Source organism: Lonchura striata, chromosome 28 (genome assembly GCF_046129695.1).
Source record: "Lonchura striata isolate bLonStr1 chromosome 28, bLonStr1.mat, whole genome shotgun sequence".
Lineage (NCBI taxonomy): Eukaryota > Metazoa > Chordata > Aves > Passeriformes > Estrildidae > Lonchura > Lonchura striata.
In genome coordinates this window covers 6,650,925-6,675,712 of record NC_134630.1, presented here as the reverse complement: position 1 = coordinate 6,675,712, position 24,788 = coordinate 6,650,925, and the positions used below count along the sequence as shown (strand labels likewise).

The 24,788-nt window shown below is 56.8% G+C and overlaps 1 protein-coding gene across 1 annotated transcript in view; it reads left to right on the top strand.

Moving 5' to 3' along the window:
- Positions 1-24,788, top strand: part of LOC110479122 (fibrillin-2) — an 80,823-nt gene that overhangs the window by 38,447 nt on the left and 17,588 nt on the right. The window contains exons 9-37 of the mRNA XM_021546168.2: positions 763-915; positions 1,655-1,852; positions 2,576-2,719; positions 2,814-2,933; positions 3,547-3,672; positions 4,646-4,768; positions 6,089-6,364; positions 6,837-6,890; positions 8,360-8,485; positions 9,266-9,391; positions 10,666-10,785; positions 11,189-11,326; positions 12,190-12,240; positions 12,971-13,096; positions 13,781-14,008; positions 14,124-14,249; positions 14,650-14,778; positions 16,745-16,870; positions 17,276-17,401; positions 18,085-18,207; positions 18,443-18,568; positions 18,671-18,796; positions 19,766-19,888; positions 20,566-20,688; positions 21,656-21,781; positions 22,141-22,263; positions 22,560-22,682; positions 23,243-23,404; positions 24,580-24,648. Of these exons, the coding sequence (XP_021401843.2) occupies positions 763-915; positions 1,655-1,852; positions 2,576-2,719; positions 2,814-2,933; positions 3,547-3,672; positions 4,646-4,768; positions 6,089-6,364; positions 6,837-6,890; positions 8,360-8,485; positions 9,266-9,391; positions 10,666-10,785; positions 11,189-11,326; positions 12,190-12,240; positions 12,971-13,096; positions 13,781-14,008; positions 14,124-14,249; positions 14,650-14,778; positions 16,745-16,870; positions 17,276-17,401; positions 18,085-18,207; positions 18,443-18,568; positions 18,671-18,796; positions 19,766-19,888; positions 20,566-20,688; positions 21,656-21,781; positions 22,141-22,263; positions 22,560-22,682; positions 23,243-23,404; positions 24,580-24,648 (3,840 nt within the window). The remainder of the gene's footprint in view (positions 1-762; positions 916-1,654; positions 1,853-2,575; positions 2,720-2,813; positions 2,934-3,546; positions 3,673-4,645; positions 4,769-6,088; positions 6,365-6,836; positions 6,891-8,359; positions 8,486-9,265; positions 9,392-10,665; positions 10,786-11,188; positions 11,327-12,189; positions 12,241-12,970; positions 13,097-13,780; positions 14,009-14,123; positions 14,250-14,649; positions 14,779-16,744; positions 16,871-17,275; positions 17,402-18,084; positions 18,208-18,442; positions 18,569-18,670; positions 18,797-19,765; positions 19,889-20,565; positions 20,689-21,655; positions 21,782-22,140; positions 22,264-22,559; positions 22,683-23,242; positions 23,405-24,579; positions 24,649-24,788) is intronic.

Below are 24,788 nucleotides of genomic sequence, written 5' to 3'. Positions count from 1 at the left end.
ACAGCCCCGGGCAATTAATTCCAATTACACTCCCGGGAAGTGGCAGCCACATCCCGGGAGACTTTCCCCCTCATTAACTGACTTGAGAAAAAACAAGGTGGGAGAGGAAGGAGGGGAAGATTCCAGGTTTTCCTGGAGGGATTGGTGCCAGCTGGAGCCTGCTGGATGTGAGAGACCCTCAGTGCCCTGGGCCTTGGCCAGGAGCCACAAACCCTCCCCAGCAGGGCCGGGGTTGGGGTCAGGGGGGCCAGACTGAGAGAGGGGGTGGCCAGGAGAGATTCCATTGGGAATGGGCCCTGAGGAGCTGCCTGACAGGGTGGTGGTGGCACGCTGTGACTGTGTGTCTTCTCCCTGTCCCTCTCCCTGTTCTTGTCCCTTGTCCCTTTCCCTGTCCTTGTCCCTGTTCTTGTCCTTCTCCCTGTCCCTCTTCCTGTCCTTGTCCCTCTTCCTGTCCCTGTCCCCATCTCTGTCTCCATCCCTGTCCTCTTCCTCTTCCCCGTCCCTGTCCCCCTCCCTGTCCCTGTCCTTTCCCCATCCGTGTCCCTGTATCCATCCCTGTCCCTGTCCTGTCCCATCCTCATCCCCATCCCTGTCCCTCTCCTGTCCCATCCCTGTCCCATCCTTGTCCCTCTCCCCATCCCATCCCATCCCATCCCATCCCATCCCATCCCATCCCATCCCATCCCATCCCATCCCATCCCATCCCATCCCATCCCATCCCATCCCATCCCATCCCATCCCATCCCCTCCCTGTCCCCGCAGACCAGCGCCTGGGCACGTGTTTCTCGGCGCTGCTGGGCGGGCGCTGTGCCGGGGACGTGCCGGGCCAGGCCAGCAGGATGCAGTGCTGCTGCGACTCGGGGCGCTGCTGGGCCATCGGCCAGACCCCCGAGATGTGCCCGGTGCGGGGCTCGGGTGAGTGACACCCCGGGACCCCCAAACCCAGCGTCCTAAACCTGCACCTCCTGGGAAATAAGGTTGGAAAAGCTCTCCAGAGCACTGCCGAGGCCACCAAACCCTGTCCCCAAGCTGCCACATCCCCATGGCTTTTAAACCCCTTTGGGGATGGGCGCTCCTTTGCCAAAGCCACCGTTCCCAAGAGGAATTTTTCCCCTGATATCCAACCTAGCCCTCCCCTGGCACAGCTTGAGGCTGCTCCCTCACGTCCCATCCCTTGTCACCTGGGGGAAAAGCCCACCCCCATCACCCGGGGGTGCTGCTCCTCCTACCTGGGCCCCACCTGAGGCAAGGATTGATCCCTGTCTGTTGGAATGCCAGGCTCTTTCTTGCTCCACAGTCAGGGTGAATAAACCTCAGGAAAGGTTTTGTCCTCCTCCTGCTCCTGCCCTTGGTGAGCCCGGGCAGGAGGAGGCCCAGGGATGGAGCCACATCCCTGTGCATCCATCCCCTCCTTCAGCCCCAGCTCTGAGCAGGGCACAGCACCTCCCTGTCCCATCCTTCCCTGCCTGGAGGGATCCCTTGGTGCCAGGCGTCCCAAAAATCCTCTGCCAGACCCCCTTTATGTGCAGTGGGGTGAGGAGTGTTTGATCCCTCCTCATTCCTGTGCCCCATTCCCATCATTTCCCATCAGGACCCACCCTTTGCTCCCTGCAGGGGCTCCGGGCACTGCTGGCAAAGCTCTGTTTTCTTTCAGACGAGTACCGCAGGCTCTGCATCGAGGGGCTCCCGGTGGTGCCAGGCTTCCCCGGGAACTTCCCGGGAATTCCTGGATTCGTGCCCAACGGAGTCGGGCCGGGACTCAACGGGCCCGGAGGCATCGGCCCCAACGGGGCCAACGGCCAGGGCGGGATCCCGGGGCTGCCCGGGATGGGCCCGGGGAGCTCCAGCATCGGTAATTCCCAGCTTTTTCCTCCTCTCAGGGCTGGAATGCTGCTCCCAGCCAGACACACGGATTGTCCTGGCTCGGGGGAGAGCTGGGATGTGGCACCGGTGCTGGGCAGGAGCTGAGCCCACACACAGGTCCAGCGAGGCGGGGTCTGGTCTGGAATGGCTCCCTGGTTCCCAAATCGGTTCCCAAAAGCTCCAAATAGGAGTGGAGCTTTCCCACCACCACCTCAGTCTTGTGCTCCCCACCTTGGATCCTCTGACGTCCCCTCAGAGAGTTCCTGGGACATCCCAGGGCTCCCCAACCCTGCCTGCATCCTCCAGGAACTGCCACCATCCCGAATCCTGGGACATCCCAGGGCTCCCCAACCCTGCCTGCATCCTCCAGGAACTGCCACCATCCTGAGTCCTGGGACATTCCAGGGCTCCCCAACCCTGCCTGCATCCTCCAGGAACTGCCACCATCCCGAATCCTGGGACATCCCTGGGCTCCCCAACCCTGCCTGCATCCTCCAGGAACTGCCACCATCCTGAGTCCTGGGACATCCCTGGGCTCCCCAGCCCTCCTCCTCCAGGAACTGCCACCATCCTGAGTCCTGGGACATCCCTGGGCTCCCCAGCCCTCCTCCTCCAAGAACTGCCACCATCCTGAGTCCTGGGACATGCCAGGGCTCCATAACCCCTCCCAGTGCTTCACCCAGGGTTCCCCAACCCTCCCTGTGCCCCCCAGGAACGGCCACGCTGAACCAGACCATCGACATCTGCAAACACTTCACCAACCTGTGCCTGAACGGGCGCTGCATCCCCACCCCGTCCAGCTACCGCTGCGAGTGCAACATGGGCTACAAGCAGGACGTGCGAGGGGAGTGCATCGGTGAGTGGGGGCTGCTCCCAGAGCTCCTCCAGGCTGCTCTTCCCATTCCTGGGCTCTGCTGTGCCTCAGGGACCCTCACAGCTGGGTTTTGCAGATGTGGACGAGTGCTCGAGCAGCCCCTGCGTCCACGGCGACTGCGTCAACACCCCGGGCTCCTACCACTGCAAGTGCCACGAGGGCTTCCAGAGCACCCCCACCAAGCAGGCCTGCATTGGTAAGGGTGTCCCCCCTTTCTGGGGGATGGCAGAGGGGTCAGCAGAGCCCCTGGCACCAAAAAAGGGGTGAAGTGCAGTGAGGAGTCCCCAGCAGGGCCGGGTGTGGGATGGGATCTCTCCAGGAGAAGTTTTCCTCTGCCTTGGCTTTCCTTAAAATGTTCTGGTGGCAATCAAGGGACCTGCAGAGTCCTCCCCAAGAACAGAATTCAGTTGGGAGATCTTCATTTGACAAAAATGGGGGATTCTGGGCTGAGTTGGTGTGCATGCGGGATTTCCAGCAAGGCTGTTCTGCCAAGAGGCTGCTGCAGGTGAGGGACTGCCAAAAACGAGGGATGGGAAGGGAATGTTCCACCATGGGAACAATGAGAAAAGTCAGATTCCCATGGCAGCGCCCAAGCTTTGAAATTTTCATTTTCTCCCTTCCTGACAAAGTGGCTTCCAAAGGCTCCCCCACTGCCCGGCAAGCTGAAAAGATTCCGATTTCCCAAGTGGGATTTTTGAAGATGAATTCCTGTGTCTGAGGACACCTGCCTGGCTTTCTCACGGGGGGGATATTGAGCTGGGACTGCTCCTGTCTCTCCCTGCTCCCACTTTTTGGTGCTTTCCCTGCAGACATTGACGAGTGCATCATGAACGGGGTGATGTGCAGGAACGGGCGCTGCGTCAACACCGACGGCAGCTTCCAGTGCATCTGCAACGCCGGCTTTGAGATCACCCCCGACGGCAAGAACTGCGTTGGTGAGGGTCCTGTGGCCTCCAGCAGCTCAGGGCTGAGCTGGGACCACCTCCTCCCCGGGGCATTTATCTGGGGTGTTCCCCAAGGAGAGAGCTGGGGGGGTGTTTCCATGAGGGTGTTGTGCTCTGTCCAAATCTGTGGTGTTGATGATTCTGAGATTGTAAAAGTCTCTGTCTTTCTGCCCCGCTGCCAAAGCAGAAGCCATAATTGGTCTGTGCTGGTTTCCAGGTTGTTTATTCTGTTTATCTCTCACATGTTCTGCTGCCCTGCCCAGCTCTGTCCTGCAGGGCAGCGTGTGGGGCTCTGCCCTCAGTGGGATGTGACAAACATTAAATACCAGAAACTCCCTGGGCTGGATTTACAAGAACGTGCCAATATCTGTCACCTACGTTGGACAGTGTGTCCCCAGCCTGAACCAACAGAAAAATGCCAACACCACAGTGAGACATGGAGGGCATGAAGGAGGAGAAAAAGGACAAGGCACACCCAATTTCCTCCATCGTGTCCCCTTTGGACCCCTCATCTAGAATCCTAAAATTTTACTTTTGCACCCGTGCCACACTTAATTATTACTGATATCAAACACTCAGAGCTGGTAATTGATCCTGTAAGATTGAAAACTCTTTTCCATGGACAGAGATCACAGCCAGTGTCTCTGGGGGCTCTGTCCAGGGGGGTTCCTGAGCCCTGCCAGGGTCCCAGGGCAGCCAGAGGGAAGTTCTGCATTCCCACAGTGCTCCTGTGGTTTTGGGGTGCAGAGGATCAGCAGGGCTGCGGCTGGGGCAGGAGGTGCTGCAGGAGTGCTGGGGATGAGCTCTGACCAGGAAAGGTGACCCTGGGCTTGGAGCTGATACTCTTGGAGGTTCCCCCTCCATCTCCAACACCCACCACAGTTTGGCCATGGGATGGGGCACAGGGGGGTTTGGAGCACAGGAGGGTCTTGCTGCAGCTCCGGGGTCCTGTCTGTGCCTGCAGACCACGACGAGTGTGCCACCACCAACATGTGCCTCAACGGGATGTGCATCAACGAGGACGGGAGCTTCAAGTGCATCTGCAAACCCGGCTTTGTCCTGGCTCCCAACGGGCGCTACTGCGTGGGTGAGTGAATCCCGGCTGGGCTCTTCCCAATCCCAGCCCCTGCCCACATTCCCGGGCACCTGTGAGCGCCTCAGGGCAAGGGTGGCTGACAAATCCAAGGGTGTGGCCGGGCAGCTCCTGAAATTCTGAATTTCTGCTGCCAGAAATTGTCTCTTTGTGGGAGAAGGGGAAAAAGGGGAAAGGTTCTCGTGTCCTGAGCCCCCGTCTGTGTGTCCTGAGCCTCTCTCGGTGTGTCCTGAGCCTCTCTCAGTGTCTTCGACCCTCTGAGTGTCCTGAGCCTCTTTTCAGTGGGATTTGAGCCTTGTCTGTGTGTCCTGATGCCCTGTCCGTGTGTCCTGAGCCTCTCTCTGTGTGACCTGACCATTGTTCTGTGTCCTGAACCTCTCTGCATGTCCTGAGCCCCTGTCCGTGTGTTCTGCCTCCTCTCTGTGTGTCCCAGTCCCCCACGTCACATCCCAGCCCTGTCTCCTCATGTCCCAGCCCTTTCTCAGTGATTCCCAGTCCCCTCCTCATGTCCCAGCCCTCTCTCTGTGTGTCCCAACCCTCACTCCATGTGTCCCAACCCTCTCTGTGTGCGTCCCATCCCTCTCCATGTGTCCCATCTCTCTCCATGTGTCCCAACCCTCTCTCCTCATGTCCCCTCCCTCTCTCCATGTGTCCCATCCCTCTCCATGTGTCCTGAGCCTCTCTCCATGTGTCCAAAACTCTCTCCTCATGTCCCAGTCCCCTCTCCATGTGTCCCTTCTCTCTCTCCATGTGTCCTGAACCTCTCTCCATGTGTCCCATCCCTCTCTGTGGGTGTCCCATCCCTCTCTCCATGTGTCCCATCCCTCTGTCCACGTAAGCCAGCCCTCTCCTCATGTCCCAGTCACCTCTCTGTGTGTCCCATCCCTCTCTCCATGTGTCCCAATCCCCTCTCCATGTGTCCCATCCCTCTCTCCACGTGTCCTGAGCCTCTCTCCATGTGTCCCATCCCTCTCTACATGTGTCCCAGCCTTTTCTGTGTGACCCAACCCTCTCTCATGTCCCCTCCCTCTCTCCATGTGTCCCAATCCCCTCTCCATGTGTCCTGAGCCTCTCTCCATGTGTCCTGAACCTCTCTCCATGTGTCCCATCCCTCTCTGTGGGTGTCCCAATCCCCTCTCCATGTGTCCCAATCCCCTCTCCATGTGTCCTGAGCCTCTCTCCATGTGTCCAGCCCTCTCTCCTCATGTCCCAATCCCCTCTCCATGTGTCCCCTCCCTCTCTCCTCTTGTCCCTCCCTCTCTCCCTGTGTCCCTCACCCCGGGCTCACCCCGCTGCCTCTCCTGCCACGCGCAGACATCGACGAGTGCGAGACGCCGGGGATCTGCATGAACGGCTGGTGCATCAACACCGAGGGCTCCTTCCGCTGCGAGTGCCTGGGGGGCCTGGCCATCGGCGTGGATGGCCGCGTCTGCGTGGACACCCACATGCGCAGCACCTGCTACGGGGGCATCAAAAAGGGCACCTGTGCCCGCCCCTTCCCTGGCGCCGTCACCAAATCCGAGTGCTGCTGCGCCAACCCCGACCACGGCTTCGGGGAGCCCTGCCAGCCCTGCCCGGCCAAGAACTCCGGTGAGGCCATCACTGGGCGTGCCAGGGGTGCTCAAGGGGTGTTCCTGGCATGGTTTGGGCAGCTTGGAGAACTGTAGGAACGGGGAAAGGGGTGCCAGGCAGGCAAAAAAGGGAGAGTGGGTGCCCGAATCTGGTGCTGGGATGTTGGAAGTGGCGGTATCAGGATTAAAATGCACAAAGTCGCTGCACCAAGGTTGGGAGAGCTCAAGGGAAGTTTGGACAGTGCTCCCAGGCACAGGGTGGGATTGTTGGGGTGTCTGGGCAGGGCCAGAGGTTGGGCTGGGTGATTCTTGGGGTCCCTCCCAGCTCAGCTGGTTCCGTGCTTGTGTTGGTGTGAGCATAAACAGGCCTAGAACTGCCCCTCTGACAAACACAGAATGGAACCCTCGGTGGGTTGGAGCACTCAGCTCAGTGACCCTCACTGTGGGGAGCGTCCTGCCACGCTGATGGCTCTGTTGTGCTCTGTCCCCAGCGGAATTCCAGGCTCTCTGCAGCAGCGGCATCGGGATCACGGCTGATGGCAGAGGTGGGTGCAGGATTCCAGAGGTGGGTGCAGAATTCCTCAGGGGAATTCAGGATTCCTCAGGGGCATTCAGGATTCCTCAGGTGCATTCAGGATTCCTCAGGTGCATTCAGGATTCCTCAGGGACATTCAGGATTCCTCAGGTGCATTCAGGATTCCTCAGGGACATGCAGGATTCCTCAGGGGCGTTCAGGATTACTCAGGTGCATTCAGGATTCCAGAGGTGGGTTCAGGATTCCTCAGGGGCATGCAGGATTCCTCAGGGGCATTCAGGATTCCTCAGGGACATTCAGGATTCCAGAGGTGGGTTCAGGATTCCTCAGGGGCATTCAGGATTCCTCAGGGCAGTGCAAGATTCCACGGGCACGTCCCACAGCACCCTCAGCTGCTTTTCCTGGAGCGGGGATGAATCGGTGGGAGCTGTGCCAGGAGAGGCTGGCCTGTACTCCCCGCTGTAATGGGAATCAGCAGTGGGACCCTCCTGGTTGTTTCCCTCCTCTGCTCTCCAGCTCTTCCTTGGGGTGTCCCAGGCAGAGGGAGGTGACAAACCGTGCTGCCAAGGGGCTGCTTTGAGTTCCAAAGGTCCCAGTGCCAGCTGGGCAGTGTTTGGAGCAGCAGGGAGAGCACGGAGCAGCCAGGCAGCCACGGCCTTGCCAAGCCTTCCAGAGAGAAGGAGCCAGAGGCGAAGCCCCGGTGGCTCCTTGGGCTCCCATCCAGGGCTCCGTGTCCTGGCCGGAGGCAGTCCCATGGGAATGATGAGACTCTTTCTAGCAAGGCCGTGCTCTGGTCATTCCAGCCCTGCCTGGCTGCACTCAGAGCTCTCCAGGCTGCGTTTCCCTGGATGGAAACCAGCTCTGAGAGCGTGGGGACAAAGGCCAGCAGTGCCTGGGCAGCTGTGGCCATCTGGCACCGCGGGGACCCTGCGCTGCCAGCACAGACTGCGCTGGGCTGGGCAAGGCTGGGGCGTGCCAGGGGGGAATCTCTGCCCTGGCACGGGGGTTGGCTCCGAAGGAGCAGAGGAAGGGATGCTGCTGCAGGGAAGGGACAGTGCCCACCTGGCTGCCACCCTTCTGCCTCACTCGGTGCTGAACCCAGGGATGATTCCAGGGCCTGAGCTCAGTGCTGGGATAAAGAAGACTCTGGGATGTCACACAAGGACCTGAGAACCCTTGACATAAAACTGGGCTTATCCCAGCCCCTTATCCAGCTCTCTCCTCCTGAGCTCAGAGCCCCAGGCTGGGTCAGGACAGGGAGAAGCTGTGGCTGCCCCATCCTTGGGCTGTCCAAGGCCAGGCTGGACAAGGTTTGGAGCAGCCTGGAATGGTGGAAGTGCAACGAGATTGGCTTTAAGGTCCCTCCCAACCCAAACCATTGTGGGACCCCATGGCTCCTGCAGTGAAGAGCCAGGAGGTGGAAGGTCTCTGTCTCTGCATTTGCTGGGGTCCACCTCATGTGCCTCTTTTCCCTGTCAGACATCAACGAGTGTGCCCTGAACCCCGACATCTGCCCCAACGGGATGTGTGAGAACCTGCGGGGGAGCTACCGCTGCATCTGCAACCTGGGCTACGAGTCCGACCCCACGGGCAAGAACTGCGTGGGTGAGTCAGGGCCTGGCACTCGGGGGGCTCAGGGGATGCAGGGTGCCAGGCACCTCCAGGAGCTGCTGCAGCACCTGATCCCCTCGAGCACCATCCAAATCCTCCCCAGCAGTTGGACTGGGGGGAGAACGGGAAGGGTGGAAGCTGGAGAGCTCATGGGTTGGGATGAGGACACTTCAGTGGGGAAAGGAGAACAAGGAATCCGTTCCCTGCTCCCCGTGGGCAGGGGTTCAGCGCCTCCAGGAGAGCAGGGGCAGCTCTGATTCTGCTCTGGGAGCAGGGACAGGGTCCAGGGAATGGCTGGGGCTGTGCCAGGGGCGTGGGATGGAGATCAGGGAAAGGTTCTGGGATTTGGGATGGAGAACAAAGAAAGGTTCTGGGACTGGGGATGGAGATCAGGGAAAGGTTCTGGGATTGGGGATGGAGATCAGGGAAAGATTCTGGGGTTTGGGATGGAGATCAGAGAAAGGTTCTTGGATTTGGGATGGAGATCAGAGAAAGGTTCTGGGACTGGGGATGGAGATCAGGGAAAGGTTCTGGGATTGGGGATGGAGAACAAAGAAAGGTTCTTCCCCCTGAGGGCGGTGGGCACTGAATTCCCCCAGGGAATGGTCCCAGCCCCAGCCCTGCCAGAGCTGCAGGAGCGCTGGGGCAGCGCTCTGGGACAGGCTGGGATTGCTGGGGAGCAGAGGCCGGGCTTGGATCAACGATCCACGACGGTGCGGGGGAAATTAACCCTTCCCAGCCCGAAGCAGCTGACGATGCCACATCTGTCCCCAGATGTGGACGAGTGCAGCGTCAACCGGCTGCTGTGTGACAACGGGCTGTGCAGGAACACCCCCGGCAGCTACACCTGCACCTGCCCCAAGGGCTTCGTGTTCCGCACCGAGACCGACACCTGCGAAGGTAACGGGGCCAGAGCTCCGGGGCCAGCCCAGCTGGAAATAAATCCCCAAATCCTCAAATCCCCAAATCCCCAAATCCCCGCCTCCCTCCCCTGCGCTGCCCCGGGCTGCAGCAGCTGCACCGTTGGGGCTGTGCGGGTTTGAGCTCCTTTTTTGGGATTTTTCCCCGGTGGTTTTTAGCGGTATTTCACACTGCGTTCAAAGCAGAATGGACACCTGAGCCCAAAACGTCTGAGCCTGGAAACCAGAGCGATTTCCTCCAGGGCCACAACATTTGAGCTTGAGGCTTGACCAAAATTGCAAGGTTTGGGGAATTTGATGGAAAGGCTGTAATTTGGAGGGAGAGAAATGGTTTCCTGTGCACAGAGGCCTCAAATATTTGAGAACTGGCACTTTGCACACAAGTGCCCCAACCACCCTCAGTCCAAGTAATTTTTTAAAATGTTGTATTTTTTCATAGTGTTATTAGGCCTCTCTCTATTACATGTATAATTTATATATTTATATGGAATTCATATGTAATTGATAATTTATTATTTATGTAATATATTAAGTAGTATTTCTTACATTCTATATTGTATTGTTCTATAATATAAATATATAATATATAATATAAAATATAAATATATAATATATCATATCATAATTATATATTATATATTATATATTATATATTATATATTATATATTATATATTATATATTATATATTATATATTATATATTATATATTATATATTATATATTATATATTATATATTGTATACTATATAATATATAGTGTATATAGTTGTATAATAACATATAATTATGTAGATATTATATATAATAACATATATAATAACATATATAATATATAATAGATATAATTTCTATTATATAATATCAACATAATACCATATATGATATATATTTATGATATACGTTATATTAGTATATTATATAATATTTTTATGTTCTATAGCACATATTATATCACAATATATTTATATATTGCATGTTTTATATATTTTTATATATTTAACATCTCTTAAACTTATATTATATATAATATATTTATATATAACATAAATATATATATATATATTTACCTCTTAAACTATTATTATAACATCTCTTAAACTTATAACTCTCATTATCATATTTAAATCAATGTAAAAATCCAATTTAAACCCACCATTCTTGGCTCTCTGTGCTCTCACCTGCTGCAGTCTCTGTCCCCCAAGGCCGTGTCCCTGCCACTGCCCCCAGTGACGCTTGTCCCTTGTCCCCGCAGACATCAACGAGTGCACATCCAACCCGTGTGTGAACGGGCTGTGCCGGAACAACGCCGGCTCCTTCGCCTGCGAGTGCTCCCCGGGCAGCAAGCTGGACCCCAGCGGCACCATCTGCGTGGGTGAGCAGGGCTGGCTCCTGCCACGCCGGGTGGCACTGCCAGCCTCACCCTGCGCCGCCACCCGGCTGGCCCAGGGACGGGAATTCCAGAGGGCAGGGGCGGATGGGATGGCAGTCCGGGCTGGGATGGAATTCCCAGAGCAGCCGTGGCTGCCCCTGGGTCCCTGGCAGTGCCCAAGGCCAGGCTGGAGCAGCCTGGGATCAGGGAAGGTGTCCCCACGGCAGGGGTGGCACTGGAGGGGTTTTAAGGCTCGGGGGACCAGGCGGTTTATGGGAACAGCCACATCCTAAGGGATGGGGAAGGACATTTCCCAGGAGCCGTGGGGAAGGACAGCTCCTCTCAGGGCTTCCACGCCCTGGGATGGGGCAGGGGCAGCCCCTGAGCCCCCGGTGTGTCCCTGCAGACAGCATGAAGGGCACCTGCTGGCTCAACATCCAGGACGGGCGCTGCGAGGTCAACATCAACGGGGCCACGCTGAAATCCGAGTGCTGTGCCACCCTGGGCGCAGCCTGGGGCAGCCCCTGCGAGCGCTGCGAGATCGGTGAGTGTTGGAATCTGAGGTATTGATGATTCTGAGATTGTAAAATCTCTGTCTTTCTGCCCCGCTGCCAAAGCAGAAGCCATAATTGGTCTGTGCTGGTTTCCAGGTTGTTTATTCTGTTTATCTCTACCATGTTCTGCTGCCCTGCCCAGCTCTGTCCTGCAGGGCAGCGTGTGGGGCTCTGCCCTCAGTGGGATGTGACAAACATTCAATACCAGAAACTCCCTGGGCTGGATTTACAAGAACGTGCCAATATCTGTCACCTCCGTTGGACAGTGTGTCCCCAGCCTGAACCAACAGAAAAATGCCAACACCACAGTGAGACATGGAGGGCATGAAGAAGGAGAAAAAGGACAAGGCACACCCAATTTCCTCCACCTTGTCCCCTTTGGGCCCCTCATCTAGAATCCTAAAATTTTACTTTTGCACCCGTGCCACACTTAATTATTACTTATGTCAAACACTCAGAGCTGGTAATTCATCCTGTAAGATGGAAAACTCTTTTCCATGGACAGAGATCACAGCCAGTGTCTCTGGGGGCTCTGTCCAGGGGGGTTCCTGAGCCCTGCCAGGGTCCCAGGGCAGCCAGGGGGAAGCTCTGCATTTCCACAGGTGAGGCTCTGCCCGGCTCCGGCATTCCCGAGGAAATGCTGGAGCTGGCATGGAGATCAGAGCAGCGAGACATCCCCAGAGGGTGGCTGGGCACTGCCAACGCTCTCAGGGACGGGGTGGGGATGGTGGGGTGTTGTGAAGGGTCAGGAGCTGGGCTGGATGATCCTGTGGGTCCCTCCCAGCTCTGGATATTCCATGATCCTGTGGGAATGCTGGAAGGGTTTCCATGCTGACATTCCTGTCCCTTGCAGACACCGCCTGTCCCCGGGGGTACGCCCGCATGAAGGGGGTCACCTGTGAAGGTAAAGTGTTGCAGGGACGGAAAACTGCTTTTCTTGGGAATGTGATTGCTGTTATCCTGCCTCTCCGAGTCTTGGGGGGGGGGGAAATCTCCACTCTCTGGCCCTTTGTCTGTCTGTCTGTGTGTCTGTCTGTGTGTGTCTGTGTCTGTGTCTGTGTCTGTGAGTCTGTGTCTGTGTCCATGTCTGTCTCTGTGTGTCTGTGTGTGTTTCTCTCTCTCTCTGTCTCTCTGTGTCTCTCTGTCTGTCTGTGTGTCTGTGTCTGTCTGTGAGTCTGTGTGTCTGTCTATGTCTGTCTGTGTCTGTGTGTCTGTCTGTGTCTGTCTGTGTCTCTCTCTGTGTCTCTCTCTGTGTCTCTCTGTGTTTCTCTGTCTGTCTGTGTATCTGTGTCTGTTTGTAAGTCTGTGTGTCTGTCTGTGTGTATCTGTCTATGTCTCTCTCTGTCTCTCTCTCTCTGTGTCTCTCTGTGTCTGTGTTTGTGAGTCTGTCTGTCTGTGAGTCTGTGTCTGTCTGTGTGTATGTCTGTCTATGTGTGTCTGTGTGTCTCTCTGTGTCTCTCTGTCTGTCCATGTGTCTGTGCCCAGATCCTGGCTCCATTTCTGCCCTGTTTTCATGGCAAAGTTGTCACTTGGAGCCCAGTGAGCAGCTCTGGGCTCCTCCCAGCTCCTCCAGGAGCCCCTTGAGGCCCCTGGCCGTGTCCCCAAGCCATCCCTCCCCTTGTGCCACCCCACAGATGTGAACGAGTGCGAGGTGTTCCCGGGCGTGTGCCCCAACGGGCGCTGCGTGAACTCGGCCGGCTCCTTCCGCTGCGAGTGCCCCGAGGGGCTGACCCTGGATGGCACTGCCAGGACCTGTGTGGGTAAGGACACCTCCTCTACCCGGATCCTGCCCTCCCAGGGGCTCCCTCCCCACCAGCAATGCTTGGGAATTGAGTCATACCTGAAAGACCCCAAAAAACCTCGCAGCTGAACCAGTTTCGTGTCTCCAAGTCCAACCATTGTCCTTCTTGGGTGGGCTTCGGGAGTGGCCAAATAACCTCGAGAGTTAAGGATGTGGCCCAGCAGCCGTAAAAAACCCCAGTGCCACACTTCTGCCCTTCATGTCCCCAAGTACAACCATTGTCCTTCTTGGGTGGGCTTCGGGAGTGGCCAAATAACCTCGAGAGTTAAGGATGTGGCCCAGCAGCCCTAAAAAACCCCAGTGCCACACTTCTGCCCTTTGTCGGGGCCACCTGTGCTTGCACCACTGCAAGCCTGAATTTAAGCAAGTTTAAGCCTGGATGTGGCACTCGGTGCCGCGGTCTGGGTGACGAGCTGCTGTCGGGTCACAGACTGTCCTCCACCATCCCAAAGCTCTTTTCCAACCCGAATTCTGGCATTCTGTGACGCTCCACTCTCTGGCCCTGTTGCCATGCTGTGGAATTCCTCCCCGTAAAGCTTTCCCACCCACGCGGGCGCAGCTTGGAGAGCGCCCCGCGGCCAGAGCCGCCCGTGGCGGGCAGCGGGGCCGCGCGCGGTGGGGCTGAGGCGCCGTGTGTCCCCAGACGTGCGGGTGGAGCAGTGCTACATGCGCTGGGACGAGGACGAGTGCACGGAGCCGCTGCCCGGCAAGTTCCGCATGGACATGTGCTGCTGCTCCGTGGGCTCGGCCTGGGGCTCCGACTGCGAGGAGTGTCCCCGCGCCGGCTCCGCCGAGTTCAAGGCGCTGTGTCCCCGCGGGCCCGGCTTCGCCAACCGCGGCGACGTGCTCTCGGGACGGCCCTTCTACAAAGGTGAGCGACACTCAGGGGCTCACAGGGCTCAGCTGGGCTCGCTCCCCATCTGCTTGAGCTGAGGGGGTTCATGGAGAGCCCCCCTGGCTGGATGTCTCCGATGAACCCCCCTCAGATGTCAACGAGTGCAAGGTGTTCTCCGGGCTGTGCGCCCACGGCACCTGCAGGAACACCATCGGCAGCTTCAGGTGCATCTGCGGCAATGGCTTCGCTCTGGATGCTGAGGAGAGGAACTGCACAGGTGAGGGAGCCCCGCTCTGGGCCTTTCCTGCTGCTTCTGAGGGGCTCAGCGGGATGGGGATGCCCAGAGGGGTTCTGGCACTTATTAAGGGACGTGGAGAGGAGCCATGGGCAGGAACATCAGCACCAGGGCCAGGGTGGATGGGGTTTGGAGCAGCCTGGGAAGGTGTCCCTGGGTGTCCCTCCAACCCAAACCATCCTGGAATTCCGTGATTCCACAAAGCTCCTCCTGCCTGTGGGGTGAAGGCTCAGCCCTGCCCCAGGGAGCAGCAGAACTGCAGCCTCTCCAAGGACGGGGGATTCCTTTCCTGCCGGTCCCTGGTGGGCTGTGCAGGCAGCCCAGCGCTGGCTCTGGCCCTGCTGGTGGCCTGTCCTGCCCCACGGCCTGTCCTTGTCCCCAGACATCGACGAGTGCCGCATCTCCCCCGACCTGTGTGGCCACGGCTCCTGCGTGAACACCCCGGGCAGCTTCGAGTGCGAGTGCTTCGAGGGCTACGAGAGCGGCTTCATGATGATGAAGAACTGCATGGGTGAGCGGGGCTCAGCCCCCAAGGGCACCTCCTGCCCCTCCTGGGACAGGGCTGGGCCCTGGGACAGGGCGGGCACAGCCAGAGCTGCCCAGTTCCCTGAACTCTGCGTGGGTTGAGCTCTCCGTGGGGAGCTCTGGGACACCCTGAGCCCCCTTCCACCCTCTCAGTTCTAGGGGCTCCCTTCACCTGCCCTTTTAACCTCCCTTCATCCTCACACAGTTCCTTACAGCTCCTCCCGTCTGCCCAAGGCTTGTTTTTATTCTGTCAGAGTCTCATCTGTTTTCAATTGAATAATTCTTGTTTGGAGCTTAAAAAAATCCCATCAGTGACCTCAGTACGTCAGTTTGTCTCCAACAGCTCAGCCAGACTCTTGCTGTCCTCTAATTCCTGGCATTCCACGTTCCTCTCCTCTGTCCAGCCAGACTCACTTGTCTGACTGACCTGCTCTTAATATTCTGCTTTGGCTTGGACTTTCAAACCACTTCAAGCCATGATTCAACATAATTTATTTATTTTTCATGTTTTATTCTCTGTGCTCTTTAAAATAAATCACTGCCCCTGGCAGGGGCTTTGTCTTTTCTGTACAATTTGTAGCGTGGGTTTCCACAGCTCCCACTGATCATCCTCCTCCTCCTGCTCCATTTCTGGGACACTGGGAATGTCACAGTCCTCACCCATGACCTGGTGCCTTCTTGCAGTAGTCGGATTTCTAATCTTTATAGAAGGATATAAATTTCATTGTTCTGCTTTTAAATTGAATGCTCACTCTTACTTCTCCAATTCCACTTTATCCTTTTTTTTCTGAGTGACAGGGAGCTGAGTCATCTCACCCCAAAGGGGGTGGTGGCATTTTGTCATTGCCTGTGGTCAAGGATTAACTTCTTCCCACCTGTGTTTGGCAAAAGAATTTGGCTTCAGCCTCCTGAGGGATGAATTCTTTCCAGCCTGGGGCAGGGGACAACACCAGCAGTGAAAATGCAATCTGGGATTCACCAGAAACAGGCTCCCACTGATCTGGGGGTGTTTGGTAGGGACCTGTCACCCCCATTTTCAGGTGTATCTCAGCCCATTTTACCTGAAAATCTCATCAGTGTTTTATCCAAATCAGGGAAAATAACCCATTCTTAACTTCAAGGAAAATAAACATGAGAAGAAAATGAGGGTTTTTTTTTAATATATCCAACCCCAGTCCCTTTTTCTTCTGTCACTGAGGGGCTCTTGGGTTCTGCTGAGGTCGAGGCACAAGGTGGGATTTGCCAACATTCAGACTCCAACCAGGAGAGCACTGGAGCCAAGCCCTGCTCTGTTAACCCTGTGATATTCCCTGTTCTGGGACCCTGCACTCCCTGCCTTGTTAACCCTGTGATATTCCCTGTTCTGGGACCCTGCACTCCCTGCCCTGTTAACCCTGTGATATTCCCTGTTCTGGGACCCTGCACTCCCTGCCCTGTTAACTGTGGGATATTCCCTGTTCTGGGACCCTGCACTCCCTGCCCTGTTAACCCTGTGATATTCCCTGTTCTGGGACCCTGCACTCCCTGCCCTGTTAACTGTGGGATATTCCCTGTTCTGGGACCCTGCACTCCCTGCCTTGTTAACCCTGTGATATTCCCTGTTCTGGGACCCTGCACTCCCTGCCCTATTAACCCTGTGATATTCCCTGTTCTGGGACCCTGCACTCCCTGCCTTGTTAACCCTGTGATATTCCCTGTTCTGGGACCCTGCACTCCCTGCCCTATTAACCCTGTGATATTCCCTGTTCTGGGACCCTGCACTCCCTGCCCTATTAACCCTGTGATATTCCCTGTTCTGGGACCCTGCACTCCCTGCCCTGTTACCCCTGTGATATTCCCTGTTCTGGGACCCTGCATTCTGTGCCCTATTAACCCTGTGATATTCCCCCTTTCTGGGATGTTCCTCCAGTGGAGAAGCCTCTGGAAGGGACCAATCCCATTTTCCTGTGTAGATATCAACGAGTGCGAGCGGGACCCGCTGCTGTGCCGGGGCGGGATCTGCATGAACACCGACGGCAGCTTCGAGTGCATCTGCCCCCCTGGGCACGAGCTGACAGCCGAGGGCAACACCTGCATTGGTGAGGGGCACAGCAGGGAAATCCCACAGGGAGAGCTCCTGCAGGGCTGTGGGTATCTCCTTCCCATCCCGTACGTCCCATCCCTGGAGGTGGCCAAAGGCTTGGAGCAGCCTGGGCTAGGGGAAGGTGTCCCTGCCCATGTCCCTGCCCATGGATGATCCTTAATGTCCCTCCCACCCAAAGCCTTCTGTGCTTCCATGATAAGTGAGTCCAGCTCATCCAAGAGGAGCTCATTCCACGACCAAGAGCTCCTCCAGACCAAGCTCATTCCCAGTGTTTTGTCCCATTGATTTATTTTGCCGCTCCCTTTGGCCAGTGGGACAAATCCAGTTCGGACACCCAGGGGTGGGCACCAGATGATGGCCTGAGCAGGGCTGGCTGCTCCAAGTGCTCTTGTCCCCTCAGACATCAACGAGTGCTCCCTCAGTGACAACCTCTGTCGCAACGGGCGCTGTGTCAACGTCATCGGCACCTACCAGTGCTCCTGCGACTCGGGCTTCCAGGCCACGCCGGACAGGCAGGGCTGTGTTGGTGAGTGCTCCTCTAAATTGTCCTTCCAGAACCTTGGCATGAGCCCAGAACCCTCCCGGGCTCGTGTGTGTTGTGTTCAGAGGGCAAAGTGTTGCTGTTGGACATGAAATGAGTACACGGAAGCTTGGGAAGTTCAAAAGAGAAAAAAACCCTAGTTTTATTCCAACAGCTGGTATTTTTAGAATTCCAAAGGTGATCGTGGATTGGAGGATGGAATTGCCACCACTCCAACCACACTGGTCCAAAGATCGGTCAATCATTTCTCTGCACCCACAGAAAACGATGTAAACTATTCTATTTATACATTAAATGGTGTGGGACCTCTGACTCTCAAATACATAAACGTTATCAGAAGGCTAAAGAAGTTTTATGCAAACTTAAAACTTTCAAAAGAACTATAAAAGAAAACACTTTTAAGAGTCAGGGCAACCGTAAAGCAAAGGAGGAATGTCCTGGATGAGTGACAGTCAAACCTGTGCTGCTGGCAAGGGGCTGTCACTGGCTGTGAGGGCACTGCCAGGGGCTGGCCAGAAGGAATGAGGTGTTTTCTTGTGGCTGGGGGAGCTCTGTGTCCTCTTCTCCCACCCAAACTGCAGCCTGGGCTCTCGTCTGTGCAGGGCCAGGGGCTGGGCTGGATCCCTGTGGGTCCCTCCCAGCTCAGGGCGCTGTGTGCTTGTCCCCAGACATCGACGAGTGCACCATCACCAACGGGGGCTGTGACACCCACTGCTCCAACTCCGAGGGCAGCTACGAGTGCAGCTGCAGCGAGGGCTACGCCCTGATGCCAGACAAGAGGTCCTGTGCAGGTCAGTGGCCACCTTGGCTCCTGCAGGTGCTGCCCCAGGGACCTCTGTGTCCCTCGCAGTTGGCTCCATGATGAGGGAGTCTCATTTTTAAGACCCTTCCAGAGAAAGGATTTTTCTGGATGGATGATTTTACTTTGCACTGCCACATCCAGCCGCTCACAATTTGAGATTTCCTCCTGCCCCTTCGTGCTCCAGCATTCACTGTGTTCACCTTGGCATGGTCTCCTCTCTGCAGATATTGATGAGTGTGAGGACAACCCCGACATCTGTGACGGGGGGCAGTGCACCAACATCCCCGGGGAGTACCGCTGCCTCTGCTTTGATGGCTTCATGGCATCCCTGGACATGAAGACCTGCATTGGTGAGGCCCTGGCTGTGCCCTGGGCGTGGCCCAGCTCTGCATGCTGTCCCCAAAGCCACACCGGGCTCCTCGGGGTGTCCCACGCTCGGTTTTGTCCTGCAGATGTGAACGAGTGCGACCTCAACCCCAACATCTGCCTGCACGGCGAGTGTGAGAACACCAAGGGCTCCTTCATCTGCCACTGCCAGCTGGGCTACTTCGTCAAGAAGGGAACCACGGGCTGCACAGGTGGGAGCTGGGGCTGGGGCTGCCAGGGGGAAAAAATGGGAAACCCCTCCCAGAGCTGCCCTGCAGAGAGCCCCATCCCGGGGTGCTGTGTGGGGATGCTGTGGGATGTGCTGGGCAGGCAGAAAGGGCCAGGAGCCCACCTGTCCCCAGGTGATGGCCACGCCAGGAGCCTGCCTTTCTGTCAGAATCTGTGGTATTGATGATTTTGGGATTGTAAAAGTCTCTGTCTGTCAGCCCCGCTGCCAAAGCAGAAGCCATAATTGGTCTGTGCTGTTTCCAGGTTGTTTATTCTGTTGATCTCTCACATGTTCTGCTGCCCTGCCCAGCTCTGTCCTGCAGGGCAGCGTGTGGGGCTCTGCCCTCAGTGGGATGTGACAAACATTCAATACCAGAAACTCCCTGGGCTGGATTGACAAGAACGTGCCAATATCTGTCACCTACGTTGGACAGTGTGTCCCCAGCCTGAACCAACAGAAAAATGCCAACACCACAGTGAGACATGGAGGGCATGAAGAAGGAGAAAAAGGACAAGGCACACCCAATTTCCTCCATCTTGTCCCCTTTGGACCCCTCATCTAGAATCCTAAAATTTTACTTTTGCACCCGTGCCACACTTAATTATTACTGATATCAAACACTCACAACTTGTAATTCATCCTGTAAGATGGAAAACTCTTTTCCATGGCCAGAGATCACAGCCAGTGTCTCTGGGGGCTCTGTCCAGGGTGGTTCCTGAGCCCTGCCAGGCTCCCAGGGCAGCCAGAGGGAATCTCTGCATTCCCACACCCTTCCTCCTGCACCTTTGCCAGGGCTGAGCTCCTCAGCTCCAGGCTCCAACCCCTGGGGCAGCCTCTCCCTAAAGCCCTGGGATCTCTGCGAGCCCAAACCCCGGAGCGGGGTCGCCCCAGGCTCAGCCCTGCTGTGCTGGGGGAGCTGAGCTGTGCCAGCCCTGGTGTCCTTCCTCTGCAGACATCGATGAGTGTGAGATTGGGGCCCACAACTGCGACATGCACGCGTCCTGCATCAACGTCCCCGGCAGCTTCAAGTGCAAGTGCCGCTCGGGCTGGCTCGGGGACGGGCTCAAGTGCAACGGTGAGTGCTCCCCCAGGGCAGGGGGATCCCTCTCCACGTGCTCTGCAGGCACCTGGGGAAGCTGGGCTGAGCTTCCACTGGAACACCAGGAGATGGAAGGGCTCAGCCTGGAGCAGAGGAGGCTCAGGAGGGACCTGCACAGCTCCTGACAGGAGGGGACAGCCAGGGCTGTGCTCCCAGGGGACAACAGGACAAGAGGGAACAGACTGTTCCCACCTCAGGCTGTGCCAGGAGAGGTTTAGGTTGGATGTTGGGGAAATGTCTTCATGGAAATGTCCAGCCCTGGCCCAGTCACCATCCCTGGAGGGATTTAAAGCCATGCAAATGTGGTGACATGGTCAGTGGCTTAGCAGTGTCCTGGTCATAGCCATAGAGGCTCTCAGGGATCTGATGAAGCATCCAAGTGCTCTGACAGTCTCTGGGCCATTTGTGTGCCCCTGTAGCTGCTCAGGCTCAGGGCAAAGCCAAGAAAAGCTGTCCAAGGATGGGCTGGACGGGGCTTGGAGCAACCTGGGCTAGTGGGACGTGTCCCTGGGGGTGGAACTGGATGATCCTTAAGGTTCTTCCCACCCAATCCACTCTGTGGTTGCACGATAAGTGAGTCCAGCTCATCCAGGAGCCCAAGATCATTCCAGATCAGCCAGGGCAGGCACTGACAGCACGTTATCCATGCCTAGACCTGGATGAGTGTGCGACTGAGGAGCACAAGTGCAACCTGAACGCCAACTGTGTGAACACGCCCGGCTCCTACCGCTGCGCCTGCCGCGACGGCTTCAACGGCGACGGCTTCTCCTGCTCAGGTGAGCAGCAGCAGGACTGGGACAGCCACCAGCCCCTGTCTTGCTTTGAACAGACAGGTATCTGCTGAAGGAAGGCAGGAGCCTCCCCTGAAATGGAAAATGTAAACCCCCTCCCCCAGAATTGTTAAAATTTTGAAATGAAAAGGCTCGCAGGCAAAGATGTGGGAATAGGAATAACAGTTCTGCACTAGGAAAACGAAAGGTACAAATGTAATAGTACAAACAACGGAAAAAAAACCCTACTAAAGGGGTCAGAGCAGTCCTGGCAGGCCGTGGGTCAGGGAGGTGGCTCAGCCCCATCCCAGGGGGGCTCAGCCCTCCTGCAGTGCCAACTGTGCTTCTGCTGGAGCAGGATCCTGCACAAGGGGGGAGTTTTCCTTGGAGCTCCAGGGCTGGGGGAGATGGGCCTGGGCTCCTCTGGGAATGCAGGGGGAAGAAAGCTGCTCCTCTGGGAATGCAGTGGGGATAAAGCTGCTCCTCTGGGAATGCAGGGGAAGGAAGCTGCTCCTCTGGGAATGCAGGGGGCAAAGGCTGCTGTGCTGTTCCCAGGTCAGATTGGATCCATGTAGGAATTCTTGGTTCCTCCCCTGGGCAGAGCATCTCCCCATGGATGATGGAATTTTCTCAGCCATGCAGGGACACTCCCTGGCCCGTGAACAGAAGATCATGAATAATTAATTGCTCATTAACAGAAGATACAGAGGGAGGATTGGCTGTGGGAGAGATAAAGAAAACTGCCCAATGAACAGAAGATAACAGCCCCAGCCCTGACAGACAGGGATTGAATACACACTCACCTCCCAGTCCAGGACAGCCCCTCTGAGCCAGCAGCCTTGCTGGGTGCTGCCTTGGCTGAGGTTCCCCAAAGCACACAGCAGCCTGGTCTGTGCCAGACACCTCCAGAGGGATCCAGCACCTCCTCACAGGTGCCTGGGGGGGCTGCTGAGGACACTGTCCCTCCCTGCAGACGTGGACGAGTGCGCAGACAACGTCAACCTGTGTGAGAACGGGCAGTGCCTCAACGCGCCCGGCGGGTACCGCTGCGAGTGCGAGATGGGCTTCAACCCCACCGAGGACAGCAAGGCCTGCCAGGGTGAGTGCCCAGCTCCGAGCCCCTCCTGGCCTCCTCTGTCCTCTGCTGTCACCTCCTGGCCCAGCGCTGAGCCGGACCTGCTGGTGCCAGGCTCCTGAGGTGCCACCTCTGCCGCTGGCGGCCTTCAGAGAGGTTGGGCTGAGCCTGGATTCCTGCAAAATGGAAAACCAGGAGAACAGGGGTGAGGGGAGAGGGTGGGACAGTATGGGCTGGCCCAGCTGCCCCAGGAGATTGTCTCTAATGGCACCAGGGCCATGCTGGGGTGGGTTGGTCACAGCTGGGCAGGAGGTGGGAGCAGGAGCAGCCTGTCCTGGCCCTCACCCTGCCACAGCCTGTCCCCAGCTGTCCCTGTTTTGCAGACATTGATGAATGCACCTTCCAGAACATCTGTGTCTTTGGCACCTGCCAGAACCTGCCCGGGATGTTCCGCTGTGCCTGCGACGATGGATATGAGCTGGACAGGAGTGGGGGCAACTGCACAGGTCAGGGCTCCTGGGTCCCTGCTCTGGGCTCTGCTGGGCTCAGCTGGCCCCATCCATGGCAGCCAGAAGCAATCCATGATCCCTGAGGTGTCCAGGAGGGACAGTGGCTGTGGCCCTGCTCCTCCTCTGGGCAGCGTGCCGGGGGTGGCACAGGGCTGGGGGTGCTCTGGGGGGCTTGGCCTCACATGAGGGGCACCGTGGGGTGGGGATACACCCGGGCACAGAGCTCAGGCTGGGCTGGGCTTTCCTGGCAGTGCTCACCTTGATCTTCAGTGTCCATCTGTGCATCCTTTCAGACATCAACGAGTGTGCAGACCCTGTGAACTGCATCAACGGGCTCTGTGTCAACACCCCTGGCAGCTACCTCTGCAACTGCCCCCAGGACTTCGAGCTGAACCCCACGGGGGTGGGCTGCGTGGGTGAGTGGCACCTCCCACCCGCACCCACCCCGGGGGTCCTTCTTGGTGGTCCTGTAGCTGGAACTGGACACAAGGAGGGTGGCTGGCCCTGCCTGGCTGTCCCCCATGGCAGCAGCAGAACCCACGTCCTGTTGAGTGTGCCCCACCTGCTGTCACTGTCACCACTGTGGGTGCCCCTCTTGTTGCAGCAACGTTGCTCCAGGGCAGCTCTGGAGCTCTTTTATTCCCTGGCAGTGTCCAAGGCCGGGTTGGAGCAGCCTGGGACAGTGGAAGGTGTCCCTGCCCACAGCCAGGATGATCCTTCAGGTCCCTTCAGCCCCAACCATTTGGGATTGCACGATCCCACACAGCTCCCAGCACAGAGCCCCACTAACCCACAGTCTTTCCTTATCTCTGGAAGATTTCACATTTCTTTGCAGCCCATGGGAGGGTGTGGAACGGGGTCACCTTTAAGTTCCCCTCCATCCCAAACCATTCCACAACCCCACGATTCCATTCCTCCTGCACCCCTGGGTTTTCCAGGAGAGGCTTCTTTGCTCAGCAGCCCTGTCTCCGTGCAGATACCCGGGTTGGGAATTGCTTCCTGGACACCCAGGACCGAGGGGACGGGGGCATCTCCTGCAGCGCTGAGATCGGCGTGGGGGTCACTCGGGCCTCCTGCTGCTGCTCCCTGGGCCGTGCCTGGGGCAACCCCTGCGAGCTCTGTCCTCCAGCCAACACCAGTGAGTGGGGAAAAGCTCGGGGTGGACACGGGTGGGGAGGAGGGAGCAGGGCCAGGGTCACTTCTGATGGATGCTCAGCCCAGACCATGTGAGAACCCAGGTCTGGTTCAGGGGTCTCGTGTGGTGGGAAAGTCTCTCCTCCAAGCCGTGCTTCCAAAGAAAAATTCCACAACTTCTTGTTGTTCAGTCTCAAGGCAGTTTACTGCGAGTTATCTAAAAGATTTTCTTCTGGGGCTGCTGTGTTTGCACACAGCTCAGGCAGAGGCACACACACACCCTGACATCCTCCCTGTCTGCTGTCTTCTTCTCTCCCCCCGCCCAGGGATGCTGCTCTCTTTTATATGGCACATTACATTTTAAATGTTTATAGTGTTTCCCCAATGCCTATCACCTATATTAAATGGTGCTTTTCTATCTTTTATATGGTACATTACGTGTTACATGTTTACAGTTTCCCCCCAATACCTACTACCAATATTACAAGGTGCTTTTCTACTCTAAACCAATCTGTGAGTGCCAACATCACCAAGAACATGGAGGTGAGGAAGAAGAAGGAGGAAGAACAGGATCAGCCCACTTTCCTCCATCTTAGAACTTCTGACCCCCATGTACAAAGTAAAAGCCCCCCTGGACAGGTGCTAAAACCTCTCTGTACAATACTAAAAAAAATTCCCCTCTGTTTTGTAACTACTTTTACTATATTATCTAACCTTTTGTGACTGCTTGTTCCACCTCCAAAGTTGGTAACTCATTCCATGGCTCAAACCCAAAATCACAGCTGTTTGCAGCTGTGCCAGGGTCTCAAATGCTTCTGACCAAGGCCTGGAACCTCTAAAAATGTCTGAGGGACATTTTGAGTTCCAACAGGACCGGAGGTGCCGAGTTTGGGATTTGCTGCTCCATCCAGAGAAGGGCAGAGGTGACGTGGGGTGGGGGAGGCCGGGCTGCTGTGTCTGGGATCCTCCATTCCCAGGGAGGGAATGTGGAATCCCCCCGTTGGAGGGAGGGCAGGCTGAGGGACGGCTCAGGTGGCTCGGCAGGCCATGGGGATGGAGTTGCTCCATCTGAGCCCTGGCCACAGCCCCGTGGCCTGGCCCTGCTGGCATTCTCCTGGCTCTGCCCACCCCTCCTGCTTCACGGGAACCCCTCAGCCCCCTCCCTGCCTTTCTCCACAGCCGAGTACAAGACCTTGTGCCCTGGGGGAGAAGGGTTCCGGCCCAACCCCATCACTGTCATCCTGGAGGGTGAGTTGTCCCTGTTCCCCCGAGGGATGGGGTGCTGGGGGACCCCAGCCCTGTGGGGACACTCTGTGCCATGGCCCTGGGTGCTGGGTGCCCGCTGACCACCACGTGATGGACACAACGTGTGCCTCTGCTTGGCTGTG